General features: G+C 48.0%; 3 protein-coding genes across 3 annotated transcripts; 2 read left to right on the top strand and 1 right to left on the bottom strand.

Annotated features, from left to right (window-relative positions):
• Positions 1 to 6,170: 6,170 nt before the first annotated feature.
• LOC136522067 (pentatricopeptide repeat-containing protein At3g25210, mitochondrial-like) lies at positions 6,171 to 7,827 on the top strand. Its single transcript, XM_066515856.1, has one exon. The coding sequence runs from the start codon at positions 6,183 to 6,185 to the stop codon at positions 7,365 to 7,367; it is 1,185 nt and encodes a 394-aa protein (XP_066371953.1). The 5' UTR covers positions 6,171 to 6,182; the 3' UTR covers positions 7,368 to 7,827.
• A 7,654-nt stretch (positions 7,828 to 15,481) lies between these two features.
• On the top strand, positions 15,482 to 16,234 carry LOC136520018 (hydrophobic protein RCI2A-like). The gene is made up of 2 exons (XM_066513420.1): positions 15,482 to 15,805; positions 15,890 to 16,234. The coding sequence occupies exons 1-2, from the start codon at positions 15,710 to 15,712 to the stop codon at positions 16,025 to 16,027; spliced, it is 234 nt and encodes a 77-aa protein (XP_066369517.1). The 5' UTR covers positions 15,482 to 15,709; the 3' UTR covers positions 16,028 to 16,234.
• A 1,732-nt stretch (positions 16,235 to 17,966) lies between these two features.
• LOC136523586 (ABC transporter C family member 13-like) lies at positions 17,967 to 19,561 on the bottom strand (the record flags this gene model as incomplete). The annotated part of the gene is made up of 7 exons (XM_066517217.1): positions 17,967 to 18,237; positions 18,312 to 18,422; positions 18,541 to 18,633; positions 18,748 to 18,846; positions 18,993 to 19,115; positions 19,300 to 19,353; positions 19,448 to 19,561. Coding segments are annotated over 7 exons (792 nt in total), but the record flags the coding sequence as incomplete, so codon positions are not given.
• Between the last annotated feature and the right edge of the window lie 995 nt (positions 19,562 to 20,556).

Raw genomic sequence — 20,556 nt, 5'->3', positions numbered from 1 at the left:
ATGACTCGGTTGGCTAGCTGCGCCGGCGTGCGAGCAGCCCACCCGAGTTCAATCCCTAATCGACTCACGTGCCTCACCGTTGCCCGGGATTTTTCCGGGATTTCTGCCTCTCGCGCGTGATGCCACAATGGGATTATGACGTGCCCGTCGCCTACGAAATCAGTGGATTTCAGTGATCTCAGGAAGGACGCGGTCTTCAAGATCTGGGTGTAGTTATAGGTTTGTTTGTATACGGTAGTGTGAGTAGTGTGCGTGTGTTGTGTGGGCGTGTGTGTACGAACAGATGCTACTGCTGTACCCAGATAAGAGGCAACCAAAAAAGCATAAAAACGAATCTCGTGCCTCCTTGAGCCGCTTTTCCTTCCCCGCAGATCCACCAAAGATCGCAACAGTGCCCTCCGTTCTGCTGCCAACGGGCAACGGCCAACCCAGCCGCGTAAGGGCACCACCAATGGAGGAAAGTGGTCCACGTAGACTAGAAAATATTGAGACTACTATTCATATAATACAAACTATCACTACTTATGGTTCATCCAGAAACTTTTTATTTTCATCATGTCTCACCTTTGTTTTCTCTCCCTCTTTTTTTTAGCATGGACCATATTCTCTCTTCCCCAAGCATATGTAGCTTCTATAAGCCACTATGATAAATGTAAATCACCTATTTTTTTTTTTTATCTAATCCTACTTATCACTTGGAGCTACCAGTAAAAAAGGTGCATTGGGGAAGGCCTAACAGCGGAAGGGGAGCTGCAAGAGACGGGAGAGACTGACGGTGTTGGTCGGACCGTCGGGGTCAGGGGACACAAACAAACATTCTGAACCGAATCAGTGGTGGGCTGGTGGCGGATGGAGTGAGACGATGAGTGGGCCATCATTCTAAAATCGAATACCTTACAGTGTGCCCCGGACAAGCTGCAGCACGCCGTGGCGTGCCTCCTCATCGCCCTGCTCGCCGCCACGCTCGCCGGCCGCAGCGCACGCCCCGGCCTCCGCCGCCGCGCTGCAGCCGTAGGCTCCATGGCCTCGCTCGTGGCCGGCGCCACCAAGGAGGCCGCGGACGAGGGCGGGCTCTTCGGCTCCGCCGGCGCCTCGCCCAAGGATGCCGCCGCCGACCTCCTGGGCATCGCGGCCGCCACGCTGGCACTCGCCCTGCTCTGCCGCCGGCGCTGCCGCGAGAGGAAGGCACGCCAGGACGAGGACGCACGAGATGGCGTCGTCTCCATCTCCATTGTGTGAGTGTGACGGCGAGGTCTGCGACGGGAACTGCTTCGATCTGTTAAGGCTTTTGGTTACTGTCACTGATCTAGTAACCGTAGTAACCCATCTTTTTAATAGCTCTGCCCAGATTGATGCAACAGATTTTTCATCCCAAGAATATGTATCGGAGAGGCTCTCTTTGATTTGCACAATCGTTTTTTTTCGGCAGGTGTGTCCAAATCTCTACGACTAAAATATACGGATTATCAACGTCTTCTCGGCAGGACCAAAATCTTCTTACGATCCATGACTACCCGACGCATAAAAGGAAATTCCCCCAACCCCTGCATGGCTGCTCTGCCCGGCTCTATCCCACACTCCTCCCTCGCAGGTTCCTTTGGGTCTTTCCATGCATGGAGGCATGCTGGTGCACCCCGCTCCAACATGCAGCCGCGGTATTCTTATCTTTTCAGCAAATCCAGAAAGCACAAATCACGGAAAAAAAACAACAATAAGGGAAATGTTAACGTCCACTAGCAGGACGTTGTTATGCCCGATTGCGTGCACCCCAGCTCTCCAAGATCTACGGTATTTTTTTTTCCTTTCAAGGAAAATCGGACAAATCACAGGAAAAAAAACAATAATCAAATCCTGATGACATCTATGTACATCCCTATCCACAACCACGCCTCCGGTCAGCTATCAGAGATCACAAACGAAGGCCCCGTTCGCTTCGCTGAAAAAACAAGTCGAAACACTGTTCCAACTGATTTGTTGTGAGAGAAAAACAATGTTTCGGCTGAAAAAATAAGCTGAAAATACGGATTATAAGACAAGCGAACAGGGCCGAAGAGGGGTTAGTCAAAGAACTTAGATTATGCTTTGCTTCGACAAAGAATAGAAGGCGAGTACCCTATTTTTTCTGCTCATCAAACTTATTGAATAGAATCAAATAAAAAAGCCATCAAAGCTTCTGAATTTTAGAATGAATCTAAGGTATTCGATTTTATTAAGTTTTATTTACTACCAAGAAGACTGAAAAGAGGTATAATTATTTATTGCGTGAGCAAATAAAATTTCCTTTGTATGATAATCTTTTAGAATACTTTGTTTCAAAGACAAGGAAGTTCGATTCTTTGCCCCTAACCCTCCTAAACCTGAGAAGAAAGCGACAAAAGATATATTCACAGAGAATATCGTATATAAAAGAGGTTCTAACTCCATAAAAGAGGTAATGCATCACATATCGATACATATTTTTTTAGATATCAAATGGTACTTTATCTTTAAAAATTAACAAACAACTTATATGCAGGATACTTCTAACTACAACTTCATCCATTTGCATGCTTCAGCTGCAAGAAGTCAGACACTGCATCTTAGACTAGAAAACCTTCTTGATCATCATTGATTGGTGACCAACTGCAGCTTGGTATTCATGCAAAGCACGTTCTCTTAGTCAAACTATTGAGAGATTAGATTCTTAATTGTAGAATAGATTCTAAAACATGTATTGTGAAATACAAACTTGTTATGATTATCTTTCCGTAGCACTTGATTCCTAAAGAAGTACAAGCTTATCTTTCGCGCATCAGAGGCATGAAGTGATACGACAATTGAAGTTGATGTTTTAGTTTTGCATTTAAATTTAGAGTTATATTTTAACTATCTATCTTTCATGAAGACTTATGTAATATTGATTGAAATATTATGATTGTAGTATCTATTTTAGATAACAGTATAACACACGTGCATACATATGTTATTGTGGTATTATGTGTTTCTATTACAACGCACGGGCATTTACCTAGTCGAAAAGTAAAACACCCGATTTGTTTGAGTTTTTTTCAGAGTAGATTTGTTTGATTCTCTTGACTCTAAGCGCCACTCCAGCGCCAATGTGCCATGTGAACTAAATTTTTTTTCTCGATTGGACATTATAGCTCGTTTTTCATTAAGAGAAAGTAGAGGTCGTTAAACATATACAATAACAAGCATCCTGGTAATCCCAAGATTACCTAGACCCCCAAGCACCCGATACAGGAAAACAAGAAAAACGAGCAAGAAAGGTGGAAGGGGGGAGGACCCTCCACCATAGACCTAACTAACTAAATCCTGCGGAAAAAAAATCAACACAAAGGTTGCCCCCTCAGAAGACAAAGCTGTGGTGGCAAAGCATCCACCGATAAGAACCAAGATAATGGCGACAACAGTGACCAGGTAGCCGCTGTGAACACCCGGGCGACTGCATCGGTAACACCAACAGCGACCAGGTAGCCGTTGTGAACCAAGCGACTGCAACGACAACATCAACATCGGTCAAGTAGCCGTTGTGAACCGTGCGACTATGACGGCAACATCAACAGTGACCAGGTAGCCGCTATGAACAGCTGAGCGACTGCAGCGGCAACATCACTGAGGCAGGGCAGACCGATGCGAAGAGTAGAGTGAAGCACACGCAGACACACAACAGTACGGGCTGATTCCGACGAATGGCGTGGTAGGATCAAGCAGAGTGCATCAACGAAGCCTTCACGAAGGTGATGACATCCGCGGACGCCAACTTTGTTGGAAGCACAAGAGCACGTCTTTCGACCCCAGCCTGCTCGGACGAACATGAACTTCGACGACGCCTTCAAGAAGGCATATGACGTGGCTGCGCCACCGCCACCGGCCCAGAGGAACCAGGCAGAGTTTTCACTTAGATATTGTACGTCGACAAGAGCAGGCCGCGTGCTGCACCCACTGCAGCCGCACCAACAGTCACTGGTATCCGCGGCCGCGAGGCCTGAGCAGGCGCTAACCCTAGACTGCCACTAGCGAAGCCCAGGAGGCGGCTCCCGAAGCCGTGGACTGACCAGAGCCCGTAGGCACCCGACGCGCCGCAGCCCCAGGCCAGGGCAACCGCCACCGATGCCTAGGATGCTCCGCCCAGAAGATTCGGCGAGGAGGGGCATGACCCCCAAGGCTGTAGCCCTGCCAAGCGTAGGCGTCCATGACCACCCGTGGCCGCATGAATCCGCCGCCAAGGAAAAGGTCCGCCGCGACACGCCGAAGACGCACGCCGCGCCGAAGACGCGCGCCGTGCCCGGGCACTGCCATGGCCGGCACAGATCCGGCAAGAGGGAGGATAGATCCGGCCCTGGACATCCTAGATCTGGCCCGCCGGCCGGCCGGCTCGCCGGAGAAGCTCGTGGACCGCGCTCGGGCACCGCCATGGCCGACACAGATCCGACGAGGGGGAGGATATATCCGGCCCCGGACGTCCCAGATCTGGCCCGCCGGTCGGCCGGCTCACCGAAGAAGCTCATGCAAAACGTAGGTCGGTGGAGGGGGAGAAGGGAGGCTGCGATGGTGACCTTTTTTTCAGGCCGTCGCGGGCCGCCGGCGATCGGAGAGGAGGAGGAAGGGGCGGTCCTGGAGCGGTGCCGGTGAGCGCCCCCCCCCCCCGAGTCGCTCGTTGGGACGCTCAGGGGAGAGCCTAATGCTCAGAAAAGCTAATCTCGGTATGTGAACTAAAATAAGCATGTTGATTTTGAGTAGGGCGCCCATAGATAAACCATTTCAGAGCTCATCTTTTATACTTGCTCTAGTTGACATGGGATGTACGGGAAGACAAACAGGGCCTGAACTATTACTCCATTCTAAATTATAGGTTATTTTTATTTATTTTTTTATCTTGCAGTCAAATTTCTATAAATTTGAACAATATTGGGGTCGTTATCAAGACAATAGTTCATAAAGAATTTAATAAAACTTTTATTAAAAGTTATTAAGAAATCTATAGATATTATGTTGTTTTATAAACATGATTAAAGTTATAGATGGTTGATTTAGAACCAAACAAAAAAATACTTATAATTTGAACTAAGGGAGGTGAGGAGTAGGGAATTTGAAGATATACCCTTATTAATAACAACAACATACAAGCTTATATGTACACCATTGAATAAGCTAGCTTTAGAGTACACTTTAAGTGACTTGTAAATCATTCAAGCTACAACTATCTCATGGAAAGGCCCTAATAATCAGTAGGAACTTACGCGGTTTTTTATTTATTCTAAAAAAATACCAACTTCGTTCAAAAAATTTGATCCTTTAGTGTTGTTCTAAGCCAAACCTTTTTTTAGGCCTTGTTTAGTTCCAAAAAGTTTTCCCAAAAAGTGCTACAGTATCCATCACATCGAATCTTGCGATACGTGCATGGAGCATTAAATGTAGACGGAAAAAAACTAATTGCACAGTTTGGTTGGAAATCGCGAGACGAACGTTTTAAGCCTAATTAGTCCATGATTGAATACTAATTGCCAATAAAAACGAAAGTGCTACAGTAGCCAAATTCCCAAATTTCGTCCAACTAAACAAGACCTTACAGAGAAAAGGTTCCCCTCGCCCTATAAAAAAAAAAAGGTTCCCCTCGCTTTATTTACAAGAAAGCGTATCAGAGCATGCAAGTTCAAGCGTATTCTAAGTGTGCCTGCCATTATAAGCCAAATTATTTAAATTTGGTTAAATTATTAAAGACAACTATCAATACTATAATAGCAAATTGATACTATTAGATTTTTCAAAGAGCATATTGTCATAGTACACCTATTTGGTTTTATAAGTGTTAATATTTTTCATAAATTGAGTAAAATTTAGGATAATTTGCCTTCTGTCTTAGTACTAAAGGATTTTTTTTTCTTCCTTTTGTCAGGCTGAACCGCGTCACACGCTCACAAGTCTACTCTTTTTTTTTTAGAATCTGCGGGCCCTTGGTGTGGCCGCCCGGGGGAGCGAGCATTAGGCTCGGCGGCCCACGTGAGGTGGCAGCATGTCGCCGCAATAGTCACGAGGTCTCGCCCAACTATCACCAAAGCTGGGCCTCCGCAAGCCCCTGGTTGTCTCGGCCCACGTGACCGTCACCGTCGCCGGCTGGCTGCCTATCTCCTCGTTGAGTCCAGTGAACCCAACGCGGTTCAGACGAAGCCCACCCCACCATGGCGCTGCTCGCCGCCACCGCTGCCGCGGCGCGCCGCCTCGCCCGCCGCCATGACCTCATCCTCCTCCATACCCGCCTTCTCAGAACCACTTCCTCCACACACCCTCTCCCTCCCGACCCATATCCCATCACCCCCGCGCCGTCCCCCGTCCGCACTCCCCCGGACGAGCAGTTCGCGGCGTGGGTCACGCGGCTGCGCCCGGGCTTTACCGCGTCCGATCTCGCCGCGGCGATCACCGCCGAGGAGGACCCGGACCTCGCGCTCGCGCTCTTTCGCTGGGCCGCGCTGCGCCCGGGGTTCCGACACGTGCCCGAATCCTACCTCGCCGCGCTCACCGCCGCCTCGTCCGGCCGCCGCCCCGCCGCAGCCGAGGCCCTCGTCCACGACGTCTTCGCGGGGGCCTGCGCGCCCGACCTCCGGCTCTTCAACGCATGCCTCCGCTTCTGCTGCGCGCGCCGCAGCCTGTTCCCGCTCGCCTTCGACATGTTCAACAAAATGCGTGCCATGCCCGCCGCCGCAGGATGCCGCCCGGACGTCGAGACCTACACGCTCCTCCTCACCGCTGTCGTCCGCCGCGTGCGCCGCCCACCGGCGTCGATGGTTTACCTCCATGCCGTCCGGTCCCTCTCCCGCCAGATGAAGGCCTCCGGCGTAGTTCCGGACACCTTCCTGCTCAACCTCATCATCAAGGCCTACGCACGGTGTGTGGAGATAGACGAGGCGCTCAAGGTGTTCCGTGAAATGCCGCTGTATGGCTGTGAACCCAACGAGTTCACGTATGGCTATATTGTCAAGGCCATGTTTCAGAAGGGCAGGTCGGACAAGGGGATGGAGTATTATGCAGAGATGAGGGAGAAGGGATTTGTGCCATCTGGAGGCGTGTACATGATCGCCGTGTCGGCATTGGCATTGGAATGGAGGTTTGAGGAATCAAGGCGGGTGCTACTGGATATGTTGGATTGCAGGAGGAAGCCAGATATGATCACCTACAGGACATTGCTGGAGGAGCTGTGTCGGGCTGGACGGACAGAGGAGGCATTTGAGGTGCTAGAGGAGCTCAAAGGGAGTAAGCGAGGGGCATTGGATCAGAGGATGTACTCAGAATTGCTCGATGGGCTGCACTGGATTTCCCAGCCTCATCAAAACAGCCAACCTGTCCTCGACAAGGGTTCTGATGATTAAAAATGTTTGACATATTGCCTTGTACTGTATTATTCTGGTGGTCATGGCCATCCAAAATCAAATGCATGGTTGGTTTTATTTGAGAAGACTGGCTAGATCTGCTTGAAGATTTACGATGAATTGACGCAGAGGAGCCACCCAATTCACATAAGCGCTTAGCATGATTGATGCACGGCTCAAGGTTCATAGAAGACCTGGAGAATACCTATGGGAGGTGTGGCATCAAAATTCTTGCATTGTTGCCTTGTTGGTATGCGTCCATCGATGTGATTATACTACAAGTTGCGGTGACCACTGTCGGGATAGCAGCTCACTTTCAATGGCAACATTTGAAGTAAATCCTGGCGCAGCCATTCAGGAAAATTATTCTAGGTATTATATGTGACATATGGCTGCATAAAATTTCAGTGGTTTACACATGTTATATTTAGCTCATAAAGTGCAAAATTGGAATGGGTCTTATATGTTCCTTGGCGTTATGTTTCTCTTGTTTATGTGTTGGTATTTAAAATAAAAAGCTTATAGCCTGGATGACTGATAGAAGGTAGTACATTAGTGCATATTCGAGAACTCGAGATGTTTATCTGTGTTTACCCATCACATAATGGATTAAATGTTCAGCTCCAGCACATGCATGTTGTTCATTAGCAAAGGTATACACATCTCAAAAGATGACAAGGCTGATCAAGCCCAGCCAATTGTCTTCTCAAAGTCTTACAGCCCAAGACACCTCCATAACTGTGAGCTGCTACTAGTTGCAAACAAGCGAAAATGTTAGGGCGTGATTGGTTTGATTATGAGCAGAACCAGGGTCTCACTAACCTAGCTAAGCTCATGTAAAAGAGCCTTGTTTGGACAGAAGCGCACACATGTCCTGGCTAGACTCAGCTGATGTTCGGTTGGGCGCACTGTGGGGGATATGACCCCCGGTATTCATAAGACAAGACATGGGCCGCACCATCAGAGGTGGTCCAGTCCACAAGATCAAGGCGTGCACCGCAAGGCTACAATAAGACATTGTATAATATCAAATAAGATACTTTCCTTGTAACCCTACCCCTCCAGAGCATATAAAGAGGGGCAGGGGTTCCGTAGTCGACATCCACATACAGATCCTAGGCCTAGCCTAAGGCATCTGATCACACGCAACATCGTACAACAGCCAATACAATCCAACAGGCCACAGGAGTAGGGTATTACGTCGCACTGACGGCCCGAACCTGTCTAACTCTTGTGTCTCTGTTGTCTTCTTGTACTTGATTACGCGCACCTCTGCCGATCAATCTACCTTCGTGGGACACCCCTCGGAGGACTGCCGATGATATTCTATCGACACACATGCACATGATAAATATAAATAAGAAGAAAGATGAACATGCTTAGCAGTTCGGCCATCGCGTAAGCGTCCCCTTGTGCGGTTGTGCCTGTGGAAACGAAGGAAAATGCTATGTTTAGGGCGTTCGAACGCCCCGTTCTCATCGAACGCATCAAACCATCCACACAGACAAAAGCTCCGCTCACCTCGCTCCGTAAGCACCGCTCGCTCCAGCCTTGCTCCGCAAGTGCCGCTCGCTCTGGCCCGCGTCACGCACCTCACTCCGCCAGCGCCGCTCGCTCCCGCCCGCGTCGTGCGCCCACGCCAATTCGCTCTGCGCCGCTGTAGTGGATCGACGGCGCTGAAAGCTCTAGTTTGGTTTTGGTGAATTGATGAAACCCTAAGTGCTAACCTAGTTTATCAAAGTGATTATGAGATAGGTAGCACTACTCCAAGTGATGAAACAATGGTGAAAATCATGATGATGGTGATGGCATGGTGATGATCAAATGCTTAGACTTGGAAAATAAGAAAGAGAAAAACAAAAAACTCAAGGCAAATATGAAATTTGATAGGAGCTTTTTCATTTTGGCGATCGAGACACTTAGTGAGTGTGATCACATTTAGGATCGATAGTCGTACTATTAAGAGGGGTGAAACTCATATCGAAATACGGTTATCAAAGTGCCACTAGATGCTCTAACTCATTGCATATGCATTTAGGATCTAGTGGTGTGCTAACACCCTTGAAAATATTTGTGAAAATATGCTAACACATGTGCATAAGGTGATACACTTGGTGGTTGGCACATTTGAGCAAGGGTAAAGAAGATAGAGTTGAAAATGAGTTAGTCGTGCTGGTCACAGAGTGACTGGACACATCCGAAATTGGGACCGGACGCGTCCGATATTTTATCCAGTCTTGGGGTAGTCAGACAGAAGTGACCGGACACGTCCGGAATCAGGACCGGACGCGTCCGATATTTGGACCCAAGGTGAGCGACTATGTGAAAGTGACCGGACTCTGGCTCAGTGGAGTGACCGGACACTGATGAGTTACTGTTCAGTGTTAGGTAAAAGTGATATAGCCTGATGCAGGTTTGCAGTGTGAACTAACAAGTCTCGGGTTTTCAGCGCAATAATTGATCGGACGCGTCCGGTCGTCCCAGAGCGGCTCTAGGAGCTCTCTGGACTCGACCTGACGCTGTGTCTCCCGGGACCGGTCGTTTTCTAATAGCGCGTCCGATCACATAGTATTACTATGCGCAGAGCTAGTCGTTGGGTGCCAATGGATAAACTATTTGAAAGGGACACGTGGCAGTCAGGCTGCGACCGGACGCGTCCGGTGCACACGACCTGTGCGTTCGATCGTCCTGTAGTCAGCCCAATAATTGAGCCAACAACTCTATTGTTTGGGGTGTTTATAAATATCGTTTGGCTGGTTTTAGCTCACTCTTTTGGCCACTGGCATTGACATAGCAACCTTGTGAGCTTAGCCAAAGCCCTTCCACTCATCTTCATCTTTGATTCATCATCTTTGTGAGATTAGGAGAGAATCCAAGTGCATTGCTTGAGTGTTTACATCTATAGGAACTTGATATCCGTGTTTCACTGCGGTTTTTGGCTTGTTACTCTTGGTGGTTACCACCACCTAGATGCCTTGGGAGCTACGAGGACCATCGAGCGAATGTTGGTGATTGTCTCCGGCTCCGATCGTGATGATGGTGAGTAGTTCCTGACCTTTCCCCAGTGGAGAGCCAAAAGGTACTCTAGTAAATTGCTCGTGGCTTGTGTGATCCTCATCTTATGTTGGTTGTGCGGCACCCTATTGAGGGTTTGGCGTGTGATGCCAATTAGCGCGTGAACCTCCAAGTGAGTGAATCGTCACAATGGGGACTAGCTTGCCGGCAAGCAAGTGAACCTCGGAGGAAAAATCATCATGTCTTGATTGTCTCCTTAGTATTCATTGGTATTCACTTATTGGTCACTTGCCACGGCGGTATACCTCTCTACCACTCTCTTGTATTTCATTATACATTCACTTGGATAGAGCTAGTGGTAGTTAAGACTAGATAGTGTATCATTTAATTGTATTACTCTCACTAGGTTGATCACCTAGGTATATATTAGTGATATAGCTTTATTGTGATATACTAGAGATCATAGAAAATAGAATTGGGTAGGTGGCTTGCAACCCCAAGTATAGTGCTAGCGCAAAATTCGCTTCGCCATCTTATTGACTAAACATTTTTCTTAGTGTTTGAAGGGTCGAGATGGCGACTAGAGGGGGGGTGAATAGTCTTTTCTAAAACTTAATCGCGTCGGCTAACCGATACAAATGCGGAATTAAAACTATCGGTCTAGCCAAGACTATACCCCACTATATATGTTCACTAGCACCTTGCAAAGATAACAATTATGCAACAAAGGTGCCGGGCTAGTTAGAGCTCTCCTAAATAATTCTAGGAGCACGGTTACACAAACCTATGCCACTCGTTCTTTAAGCAACAAGGGAGCTCCTACACATGCTAGTAAGCAAAAGCACAAAGCCAACTAAGCTCACTAGCAATGCTCAATAACAAGGCAACCAATGCTAAATTAGAGAGCGCAAATACTTAGCTACACAAACTAAGTAATGTGACTAACAAGGTTACACAAACCAAATTAGCCACGCAAGGGAGCTACTTCTATGCTACACAAGCAAGAAGGTAATTAGCAAGCTACACAAGCTATCTAATTACAAGAGCAACTACACAAGCTTAATATGTATAAAAGTAATTGCAAGCTTGTGTAATGGGGATGCAAACCAATGGAAAGAACAAGGTTGACACGATGATTTTTCTCCCGAGGTTCACGTGTTTGCCAACACGCTAGTCCCCGTTGTGTCGACCGCTCACTTGGTGGTTCGGCGACTAATTAGCATCACCCGCTAAGCCCGCACGTCGGGCGCCGCAAGAACCTACCCCTTGAGTGAGGGTAGCTCAATGACACGCTTTACTAAAGTTGCTCTTCACGACTCCCGCGGGGCGAGCACAAGTGCCCCTCACAAGCACTTCTCCGGAGCGCCGCACAAGCTTCTTGCGCGCTTCAACGGAGACCACCACCAAGCCGTCTAGGAGGTGGCAACCTCCAAGAGTAACAAGCACCACCGGCTTGCAACTCGATCACCTAGTGCCACTCGATGCAACCTCACGATGCAATCGTTCTAGAATCGCTCACTCACACAATCGGATGATCACTATCAAGTATGTGTGAGATGGAGGGCTCCTAAGCACTCTCAAGCATGGACACAAAGTCCCCCAAGGTGCTCCACACCAGCCATGGCCGAAGGCCACTTCTATTTATAGCCCCAAGGGCTAAACTAGCCGTTACCCCTTCATTGGGCAACGGTCGGGCCGACCGGACGCTCCGGTCGTGTTGACCGGACGCTGGACCACAGCATCCGGTCGCCCGTAGACGGCCACGTGTCCCGGTTCCAACGGTCACTTGACTTGACCGGACACAGCAGTTACAACTGACCGGACGCTGGACCCTCAGCGTCCGGTCGTTTCCAGTAAGCTCCCGAGCATGACCGGACGCGTCCGGTCGAACGCGATCGGACGCAGCACCAGCGTCCGGTCACTCTCCAGCTACTGCTACACTCCACGTCAGCGCGACCGGACGCAGGCAGTCAGCGTCCGGTGCATTTGGATCCAGCGTCCGGTCACTTGACCGACGCTGGCATCTCCTCCATTCTCTTCACCCTTGCTCAAGTGTGCTAACCACAAGAATTTGCATCCGGCGCAATAGAAAATAGACATTCCATTTTCCCGAAAGCGCCGAATCCCGCCTCGCAAGCTCGGCGGAAGGGAGAGAGGGACCCAAACCCATCTCACCTCTGCAAACACCACCTCCTTTGTAAATGTGCCAACACCACCAAGTGTACACCACCATGTGTATGTATGTTAGCATTTTCACAATCATTTCCCAAAGGATGTTAGCCACTCAACTTGCCACGCCACTCGATCCTAGCGACAATGCAAAGTTAGATCACTCGAGTGGCACTAGATGACCGATATGCAAACAAGTTTGCCCCTCTTGATAGTACGGCCATCTATCCTAAACCTGGTCATAAACTTCTCTACACACCTATGACCGGTGAAATGAAATACCCTAGGTTATACCTTTGCCTTGCGCATTCCATTCCATCTCCTCCAATGTCGATGCAACACATGCACCAACACGATCAACAATGATATGATCCACTTCATATCATCACATGATCATATTGGTTCATCGATCTTGACTTTACTTGCTCTTCACCGTTGCTATCGTCCATCGGCGCCAAGTCTTGCTCAAGCTTCACCGCCACGCGGTCCATCACTCCAAAGCCTTCGACTTGCCCTTCACGCTTGCAACCGGTCTATCAAGCCAAGTCTTGTCTTGATCTTCTCCACCTTGATCACATGACTCAATGTTATGTCTCATGTGCAATAAGCTCCTTCATCATCACATGTGTGAGATTTGCAACATCTCTAAGCCATTTTCACCTTCATGGCATATGTTGCTCACACACATGTATCTGTGGACTAATCACCTGTGTATCTCATATAAACACAATTAGTCCACCTAGGTTGTCACTCAATTACCAAAACAAAACAAGGACCTTTCAGTGTTGTTGTAGAAATTTTTAATAGGCTATTCATCCATCCTCTAGCCATTAGGACATTTCAGGCGCTGAGGCGTAGGGCCACTCCACCCAAGCTCTCCGGCCGCATCGGCCCTATCCTTCCTCACCGCCGTCCTCGAGCCATAGCGCCCAAGTAGGCCTGCTACGGACTCCACCATGGCGGGGCGTCTCCATCCGACTGTCGTGGCCGGCTCCACATCGTCGGGTGCCGCCATCTGCTGTCATGACCACCTCCACCGCGTCAGTTCGCTGCGCCGCCCGCGCCATGTTGCGCTGAACAACGCGTGTTACAAATGTATGTTTTAGATTTTTCGGAGGTATGTTGTAAGTGTTTCATACGGACACGCGCCGCTCGCTCCCACCTGCGCCGCGTGCCCTCGCACGCGTAGATTTGCCCCGCGCGCTGTAGTGGATCGACGGCACCGTCTTCGTCGCCAAGCTCTTCATTTGCGTCGGCCCTGTTCTTTCTCACTGCCGTCCTTGAGCTGTAGCGCTCAGGTAGGCCTGCTGCGTCTGACTCCACCTTGGTGGGGTGGTTCCATCCGACTATCGTGGCCGCCTCTACCTCATCAGGTGCCGCCAGCTGCTGTCGCGGTCGCCTCCACCGTGTCAAGTGGCGTCATCTGCTGTTGCGGGCGCCTCCACCGTGTCAGTTCACTACGCCGCCCGTGCCATGTTGCGCTGAACAACACGTGTTGCAAACGTATGTTCTGGATGTTTTAGAGGTATGTTGCAAGTAGGAGCGAACCCAAGATTTATCCAAGACTAGGGCCATTACATTAGAGATCATTGATATTTGTGCTTGGCTATAGAAAAAATAGTGTTTTATCCACTGTAATTAAGGACTAAGACTAGGGCCATAGCCCTAGTGGCCCTAGTGCTAGGTCCGCCACTAGTTGCAAGTGTTTCATGCAGACACGTGCCGCTCGCTCCTGCCCGCGTCGTGCGCCCTCGCCCGCGTAGATTCACCCCGTGCGCTGTACTAGATCGACAGCGCCTAGGCGCAGGGCCACTCCATCGTCTTCGTCGCCAAGCTCTTCGGCCACGTCAGCCCTGTTCTTCCTCACCGCCATCCTCGAGTTGCAGCGCCCAGGTAGGCCTGCTACGGCTGACTCTAGTGTGGCGGGGCACCTCCATTCAACTATCGCGACCGCCTCCACCTCGTCGGGTGTCGCCATCTGCTGTCGTGGCCGCCTCCATCGTGTCGGGTGCCGTCATCTGCTGTTGCGGCCGCCTCCACTGTGTTAGTTCACCGCGCCGCCCGTGCCATGTTGCACTGAGCAACGCGTGTTGCAAACATGTTCCAAATGTTTCAGAGGTATGTGCAAGTGTTTTATACGTATGTTGTAAATGTAGATCGGACTGTTGTATATGTTGCAATGGTTTGTATACGTATGTTGCAAGCGTTTGTTTCCAATGTTTTATCTATTTTTTCAGACGTATGTTGCAAGTGTGTTTATCTTGACGTTGTATATGTTTCGCACGTATGTTGTAAGTGTTTCATCTAAATGTTGCATATATTTTCAATGGTTTTCATATGTTTTTACAAGTATTTCAGACACATGTTTTAAGTATTTTATGTCTTATTTTATATGTTGATATTTCATCTAGTGTTCACCCGGAGACGACGCGCGCGAGCGGTCCCCGCGCGGGCGCGCGGAGCAGGCGACGTCTGGGTGGCGGCGCACGAAGGCGCAGGTAGGCGATGTCCGAGCGGCGCAGGCCCTCGCGTGGACGCGCGAAATGAGGCGTGAAAACGGATGCCGAGAACTTTTTTTCATGTATATGACGAGAACTAGTTAGGGCCTGAATTTGGTAAAATGACACTGTAGCAGTTTCGTTGTTATTTGGTAATTAGTGTCCAATCATAATCTAATTAGGCTTAAAAGATTCGTCTCGTGGATTTCGTCTAAACTGTGTAATTAGTTTTATTTTTTATTTATATTTAATACTTCATGCATGCATCCAAAGATTCGATGTGATGAAGAATCTTGAAAAATTTGGCATTTTGGAAGGGAACTAAACTGGACCTAGTCACTCTGCCCCTGACCGGCCAGGCCCAGTAACTAGTTCAGCCATCCGATCCGATCAGCCAAAAATATCCAATCACGCCCTCAGCTTGCGCGAGACCGCGTCGTGCCGTAGCCCGTGGTGATTGGCCGAGTTCAGTTCCTTCCGCTCGAAGAGGGGGGAAGAAAAAGAAAAAAGAAAAAACCTCGTTCCCCGGTCCGCGCTCGGCTGCCGTGAATCCCACCTTCCAGTTCCCAAAGCAAGCGAGCAGGGCAGCGCGCCAGGATCGGAGGCCAAGACGCCATCAATCAGCAACTGCACGCGCGTGGCCGGCCGCAGGAGGAGGAGATGGGCCTGTGCTCGTGCTGCTGCCGGTGCCTGGAGCTGCTGTGCTCAGTCCTCCTCCCGCCCCTCGGTGTCTGCCTCCGCCACGGCTGCTGCTCCGTGAGTCCCCCTCCCTCCTCTTCCTGATCCCTTTCCCTCCTTGCTCTGCGCTAACAGCCCGTTTGGCTTTCCGGGTCCGGGCAGTTGGAGTTCTGGATCAGCGTGGTGCTCACCATCCTCGGCTACCTCCCCGGCGTCCTCTACGCCGTCTACGTCATCTGCTCCGTCGACCCCCACCGCCACCGCGACCCCGACGACGACGACTACGTCTACGTCGCCTGACCGATGGACGGATCCCCCCAGGTCCCCGTGGTGGTCTGGTCCGTGCCTCTGCTGTGTGCATCTCTGTGTTGGGTTAGTAGACTAAATCCGTCCTGTGGCCGTCTGTAAACTATTTCGTGTGTCCAATCTGACAATCTGGACTAATTCATTCCATAAAGATCTGCTATTGTGGGATCTGTGCAGTTAATCAGGGTTGCTTTGCTACCACGTTCAGTTTTGCTTATGAATGAAACTGCAGATGGTTAGTAACCACCTGCATTTTCCCTCATTGCCAGTTGAGATCAATTCGAGGCAGCTTAGTGCTTTGTATGTCAATCCATCCTGGCGGTGCCTCACTTGCAGTGAGCAATCAAGTACAATGCTGCTAGAATTGAAAATAGCTACCCCTTACCAAAACAAAACAGCGAGAACTGAAAAGCAATCAATGAAGTAAGGTTTTCATGAACAGCACTTGTTTAGAAACAAGTTCTGTGATCCATTTCCCTGTTAGTACCAGAGCATGGAATTTTAACAGCTAGATGATCATCATATATTCAATGATTCGAATAGAGGGTCAGAGCCTCTGTTAGCCATATTGGAGCTGTTCTTACAAGCTCATTGGTCGGTGGTAAGTAAATATTGTCTGATGTCTAGGAAGTAAGTTCTAACTCTAAAAAGGTGAAAAGGCCTAGCATAACATAGTAGGAAACCATGCTCCCATAACCACAACTGAGATGCCTTGGCATACTGAGCGAATCTTGAGAGTCTGTGATTCATAAGGGCTTCAGGGTTTCCTTCTTCAACCTAAAGTGGAGCGGTATAGAGTTAGATAATATCCTACATTAATTGGATAATAAGGCATTTGAACAAAAGCATACTCATGACCTGGAGGTCTGTCATTTACCATAGGAATTAAAACGTTGATCCATTTTTGTTTGTCACTTGGTTTAAGACCTGTTTTTATTTATGTAGTGTTTTTAACAGTAATTTTCAACAAATGTGGCATTCCCATTTGTATTGTTATGATATATCATTCTTGTGAAATGTTATTTTGGTACATATGTTCTGAGTTCATTCCCATATTCCTCTTTGGTTTTTGCAATGGTCCTTCAAAATGTCGATCCTAGTAGCACAACTTACCAGTTTTCCTTGATCAAGAACTAGAATATTGTCCATCTTCATCACTGTTGAAATACGGTGTGCTATGGTGAGAACAGTCATGCCTTTGCATTCAGCAGAAATAGTATTTTGCAACAGGAAGGCTGTTTGGTTGTCAACATTGGCTGTGCATTCATCTAGACAAAGCACCTGCAGAATCACTAACAGTTACATGCATCACTTATTTGATCATCTCTGACAGAGATTTATAACTCACATGAAAACTGATAGAATTGACCAAATGGGTTTGATTAGGCTTTTGCACAGTTGTGTATCTGCTATAAGCAATACTGTAATGATATGGTAGCCCGTACCTTGGACGATTTTAGGATGGCACAGGCAAGGCATAGGAGCTGTCGCTACCCTACTGAAAAAGATGCACCGCTTTCTTTCACATGGATGTCAAGTCCACCTATTGATTCTACCTCTCCCTTCATATGGCAGTTTTCAAGAACTTCCCATATCCTGAGATCTGTTGTTGTATTGAAAGGATCCAGGTTTTCCCTATCATGTCTCACGATTAAATATTGAATATTGAACATTGATTTTTGTTTATTCCCTAATCAGTGCAAGCATGATAATAGTCAGCATGAAATGAAAACAGTGAAAAGCCAGCCTGAAAACTGTGAAAAAGAGCACTCAGTAGTTACCTCAAAGACCCATCAAACAAAAAGGGGCTCTGTGGAACTACTGCAAAATGTCCACGTAGTTCTCGGATGGCAACTATATCCAAATCAATGCCATCTACTAAGATGCGGCCATTGCAAATTGGAACTAAGCGGAAAAGTGCATTCAGTATACTTGATTTGCCTGCTCCAGTCCTTCCTATTATTCCAACCTAAAAGCCAGAGCAGATTTCAGGATAGCTTCACAAATCAAAATGACTCAGTGGAAGTCTTGGAAGCACGTACCTGCATGCCTGATGCAATAAGGAACGAAACGTCACTTAAAGCAGGGGGTAGCTCTGCCTTGTACTTCAGTGTTACATGTTCAAACTCAATCTTCCCTTCCATTGGCCAGCTTCTCGGTGGAGGTTCTGATCCCTGGAGTTCTTCTTGAGGTATGCCAATGTACTGCAATCATCATCAAACTATTAAAGCTAGAGAGATGCTTGATGAATAAGGATAAAAGTGATTCTTCGGGTTACCTCATCAACCCTTTCCACGGAGATCATTTCCTTTTCTGTCTCTGTAAAGGGGGTTAAGAAGCCATTCAGCAACGATACTACAGGTGCTGCATATGATAAAGCCAGGCCCACCTGCAGTAGATTTTTTTAATATGATTAGTATCTAGTACTTTGAACATTTACAATTTCCATCGAGATGGAAATGCCTAAGTACAAGGTCAGCAATTGTGTTGTGTCCAATAAAACCTACCAGTCCAGGTGTTGCAAAGTTGACAAGAGAACTGCTATGGAAGCTGATAGTGGCCATCATGGCGATAAACAGAATGATAAAACCTGCCAACAACTGGACAGTTTGCTCGTCACTGCAGTGCCTGATTATAGGCCACGCTGATGGATAAAAGTAACTAATTCCACGTACATGATGATTTTATTATAGCAGGACAAAAAAAAAATGTACCTGGAGTCTCAACGAGAGCCACAAACTAGCAATGAGCTCAGAGTAGGATGTTTTCTGATATAGTGTCACATGTTGGATGAATCTTTCCAAGAAGAACCCCTGTGTAGTGTACTGTCAGTATCTTGAACAAACCACACAAGCACTAGCACTAGGGCCTTTGATATGTGATGCTTTTGAGTTCAAAAGGAAAGTTTTGATGTTTTAACATCCTTCTGAATTTGTCTAAATGCAACTAGAATGCTTACTTCATTCTGGAAAGCTCTTATTGTTGATGAACCATCAAGTGTCTCTGTGAAAGATGAATAGATTTGTGAACGAGCAACGCTATCAAGTCGCCGTACTTCACGTGATGTAGACCTGTAATAGAACTGTACATAGCATTAGTTTCTTTCTCCATAAGGTACAGCCTAGATATATACCGTGATGCACTGTGTTAACTAAGAGAAAAAGAGGATTAACTGTTACACACTGCTGTATTAAAGTATGGATTTTATATAGTCTAAAAGGCTCAGTTAATGCATCAATACAGAAATAAATGAGTGAAATTGGTACCTGCAGCTTCCTATAGATAAGCCAGAGTGGAAGTAAGATGAGTAAGAAGGAAACCTGCAGACCAAACATTCATGAAATACAAGAAACATGGTTTAGTCTCTTTTCTGAAGTACAAGGCTGGCCCTAAACTATTGTTTACATAATTTACCTGTGAATAAGACAAAACAACCAGAGTGCCGAGTAAGCTGAAGAAGTTGGCCACAAATATATTGAGGATGAAAGGAAGAGAATCATCAACGGTGTACAGGTCTGACGATAATCTGAAAGTTCATAAAGCGTCGTCAAGGCGAAGGGGCGTTTCAACCTTTTTAAGCTTACTAAAAACTAGAGGTGATCTGATGAATAATGTTGCCCAAGAACACAAGTAGATCTCAGATTTGGTAAAGCCCATAGGCCGCTTGGATTGAATCTGAAATTGCAATGACTTAGAATACAATATGGTCTGCCACTGCTTATATAGCAAAGTGGCTTTACCTACTCTAGCATATTCTGCTGCATAAAACAGATGCCTAACTTGGGTGCTAAGATACCCGAAACTCCTTAGACAGGAAAGTAAGATACAAGCAACTAGGCTTAACTATCCATCTCCCCCTAAGCCTAGTGCTGAGTGATCTGCTTCAGACCAATCCTCCTCATCTCCATGAACTTGGCCTTGCCCGGCGACTTGGTGAATATGTCTGCCAGCTGATCAGTAGTGGCGATGTGGTTGGCCTTAATGCTCCCGTCCTCCAAGCAGTCTCTAATGAAGTCGTACTTGATCCGAATGTGCTTGCTCCTGTCATGGAAGATCGGATTCTTGGCCAGAGCTAGAACAGACTTGCTGTCCACCTTCAACTCCACCACATCAACCTTTTTGCCAAGAAGCTCCCTGAGCAACCCTGACAGCCACAGAGCTTGTGTTGCTGTAGTGGTGGTGGCGATGTACTCTGCCTCGCAGCTTAACAATGCCACAACCTTCTGCTTGATGGACTGCCAGTTGACCAAGCAATCATCAAGGAAGAACATAGTTCCACTGGTGCTCTTGCTTGTATCGATGTCGCCGGCGAGGTCACTGTCGCAGTAGCCGACGAAGTGCGCCGTGCCGGGAGCCCTCTTGTAGTGCAGACCGTAGTCCAGGGTCTCAGCCACGTAACGGAGAACGCGCTTCACGGCCTGCAGGTGCTCCACCATGGGCCGCTCCATGAACCGACTCACGTACTCGACCGTGAACGCCAAGTCCGGTCGGGTGTGCACCAGATACGAGAGGCTGCCGACAAG

Source organism: Miscanthus floridulus, chromosome 18 (assembly GCF_019320115.1).
Source record: "Miscanthus floridulus cultivar M001 chromosome 18, ASM1932011v1, whole genome shotgun sequence".
Lineage (NCBI taxonomy): Eukaryota > Viridiplantae > Streptophyta > Magnoliopsida > Poales > Poaceae > Miscanthus > Miscanthus floridulus.
Note: the sequence above shows the minus strand (reverse complement) of the source record. Positions and strands in the feature narration are given on the sequence as shown.

What these genes read in the sequence shown, in the direction of transcription:
- LOC136522067 (XM_066515856.1), top strand. Translation starts at nt 6,183, where the DNA reads ATGGCGCTGCTCGCCGCCACCGCTGCCGCGGCGCGCCGCCTCGCCCGC.
- LOC136520018 (XM_066513420.1), top strand. Translation starts at nt 15,710, where the DNA reads ATGGGCCTGTGCTCGTGCTGCTGCCGGTGCCTGGAGCTGCTGTGCTCA. An exon ending in TCCGCCACGGCTGCTGCTCC is followed by an intron (nt 15,806 to 15,889) that starts GTGAGTCCCCCT and finishes GGGTCCGGGCAG; the next exon opens with TTGGAGTTCTGGATCAGCGT.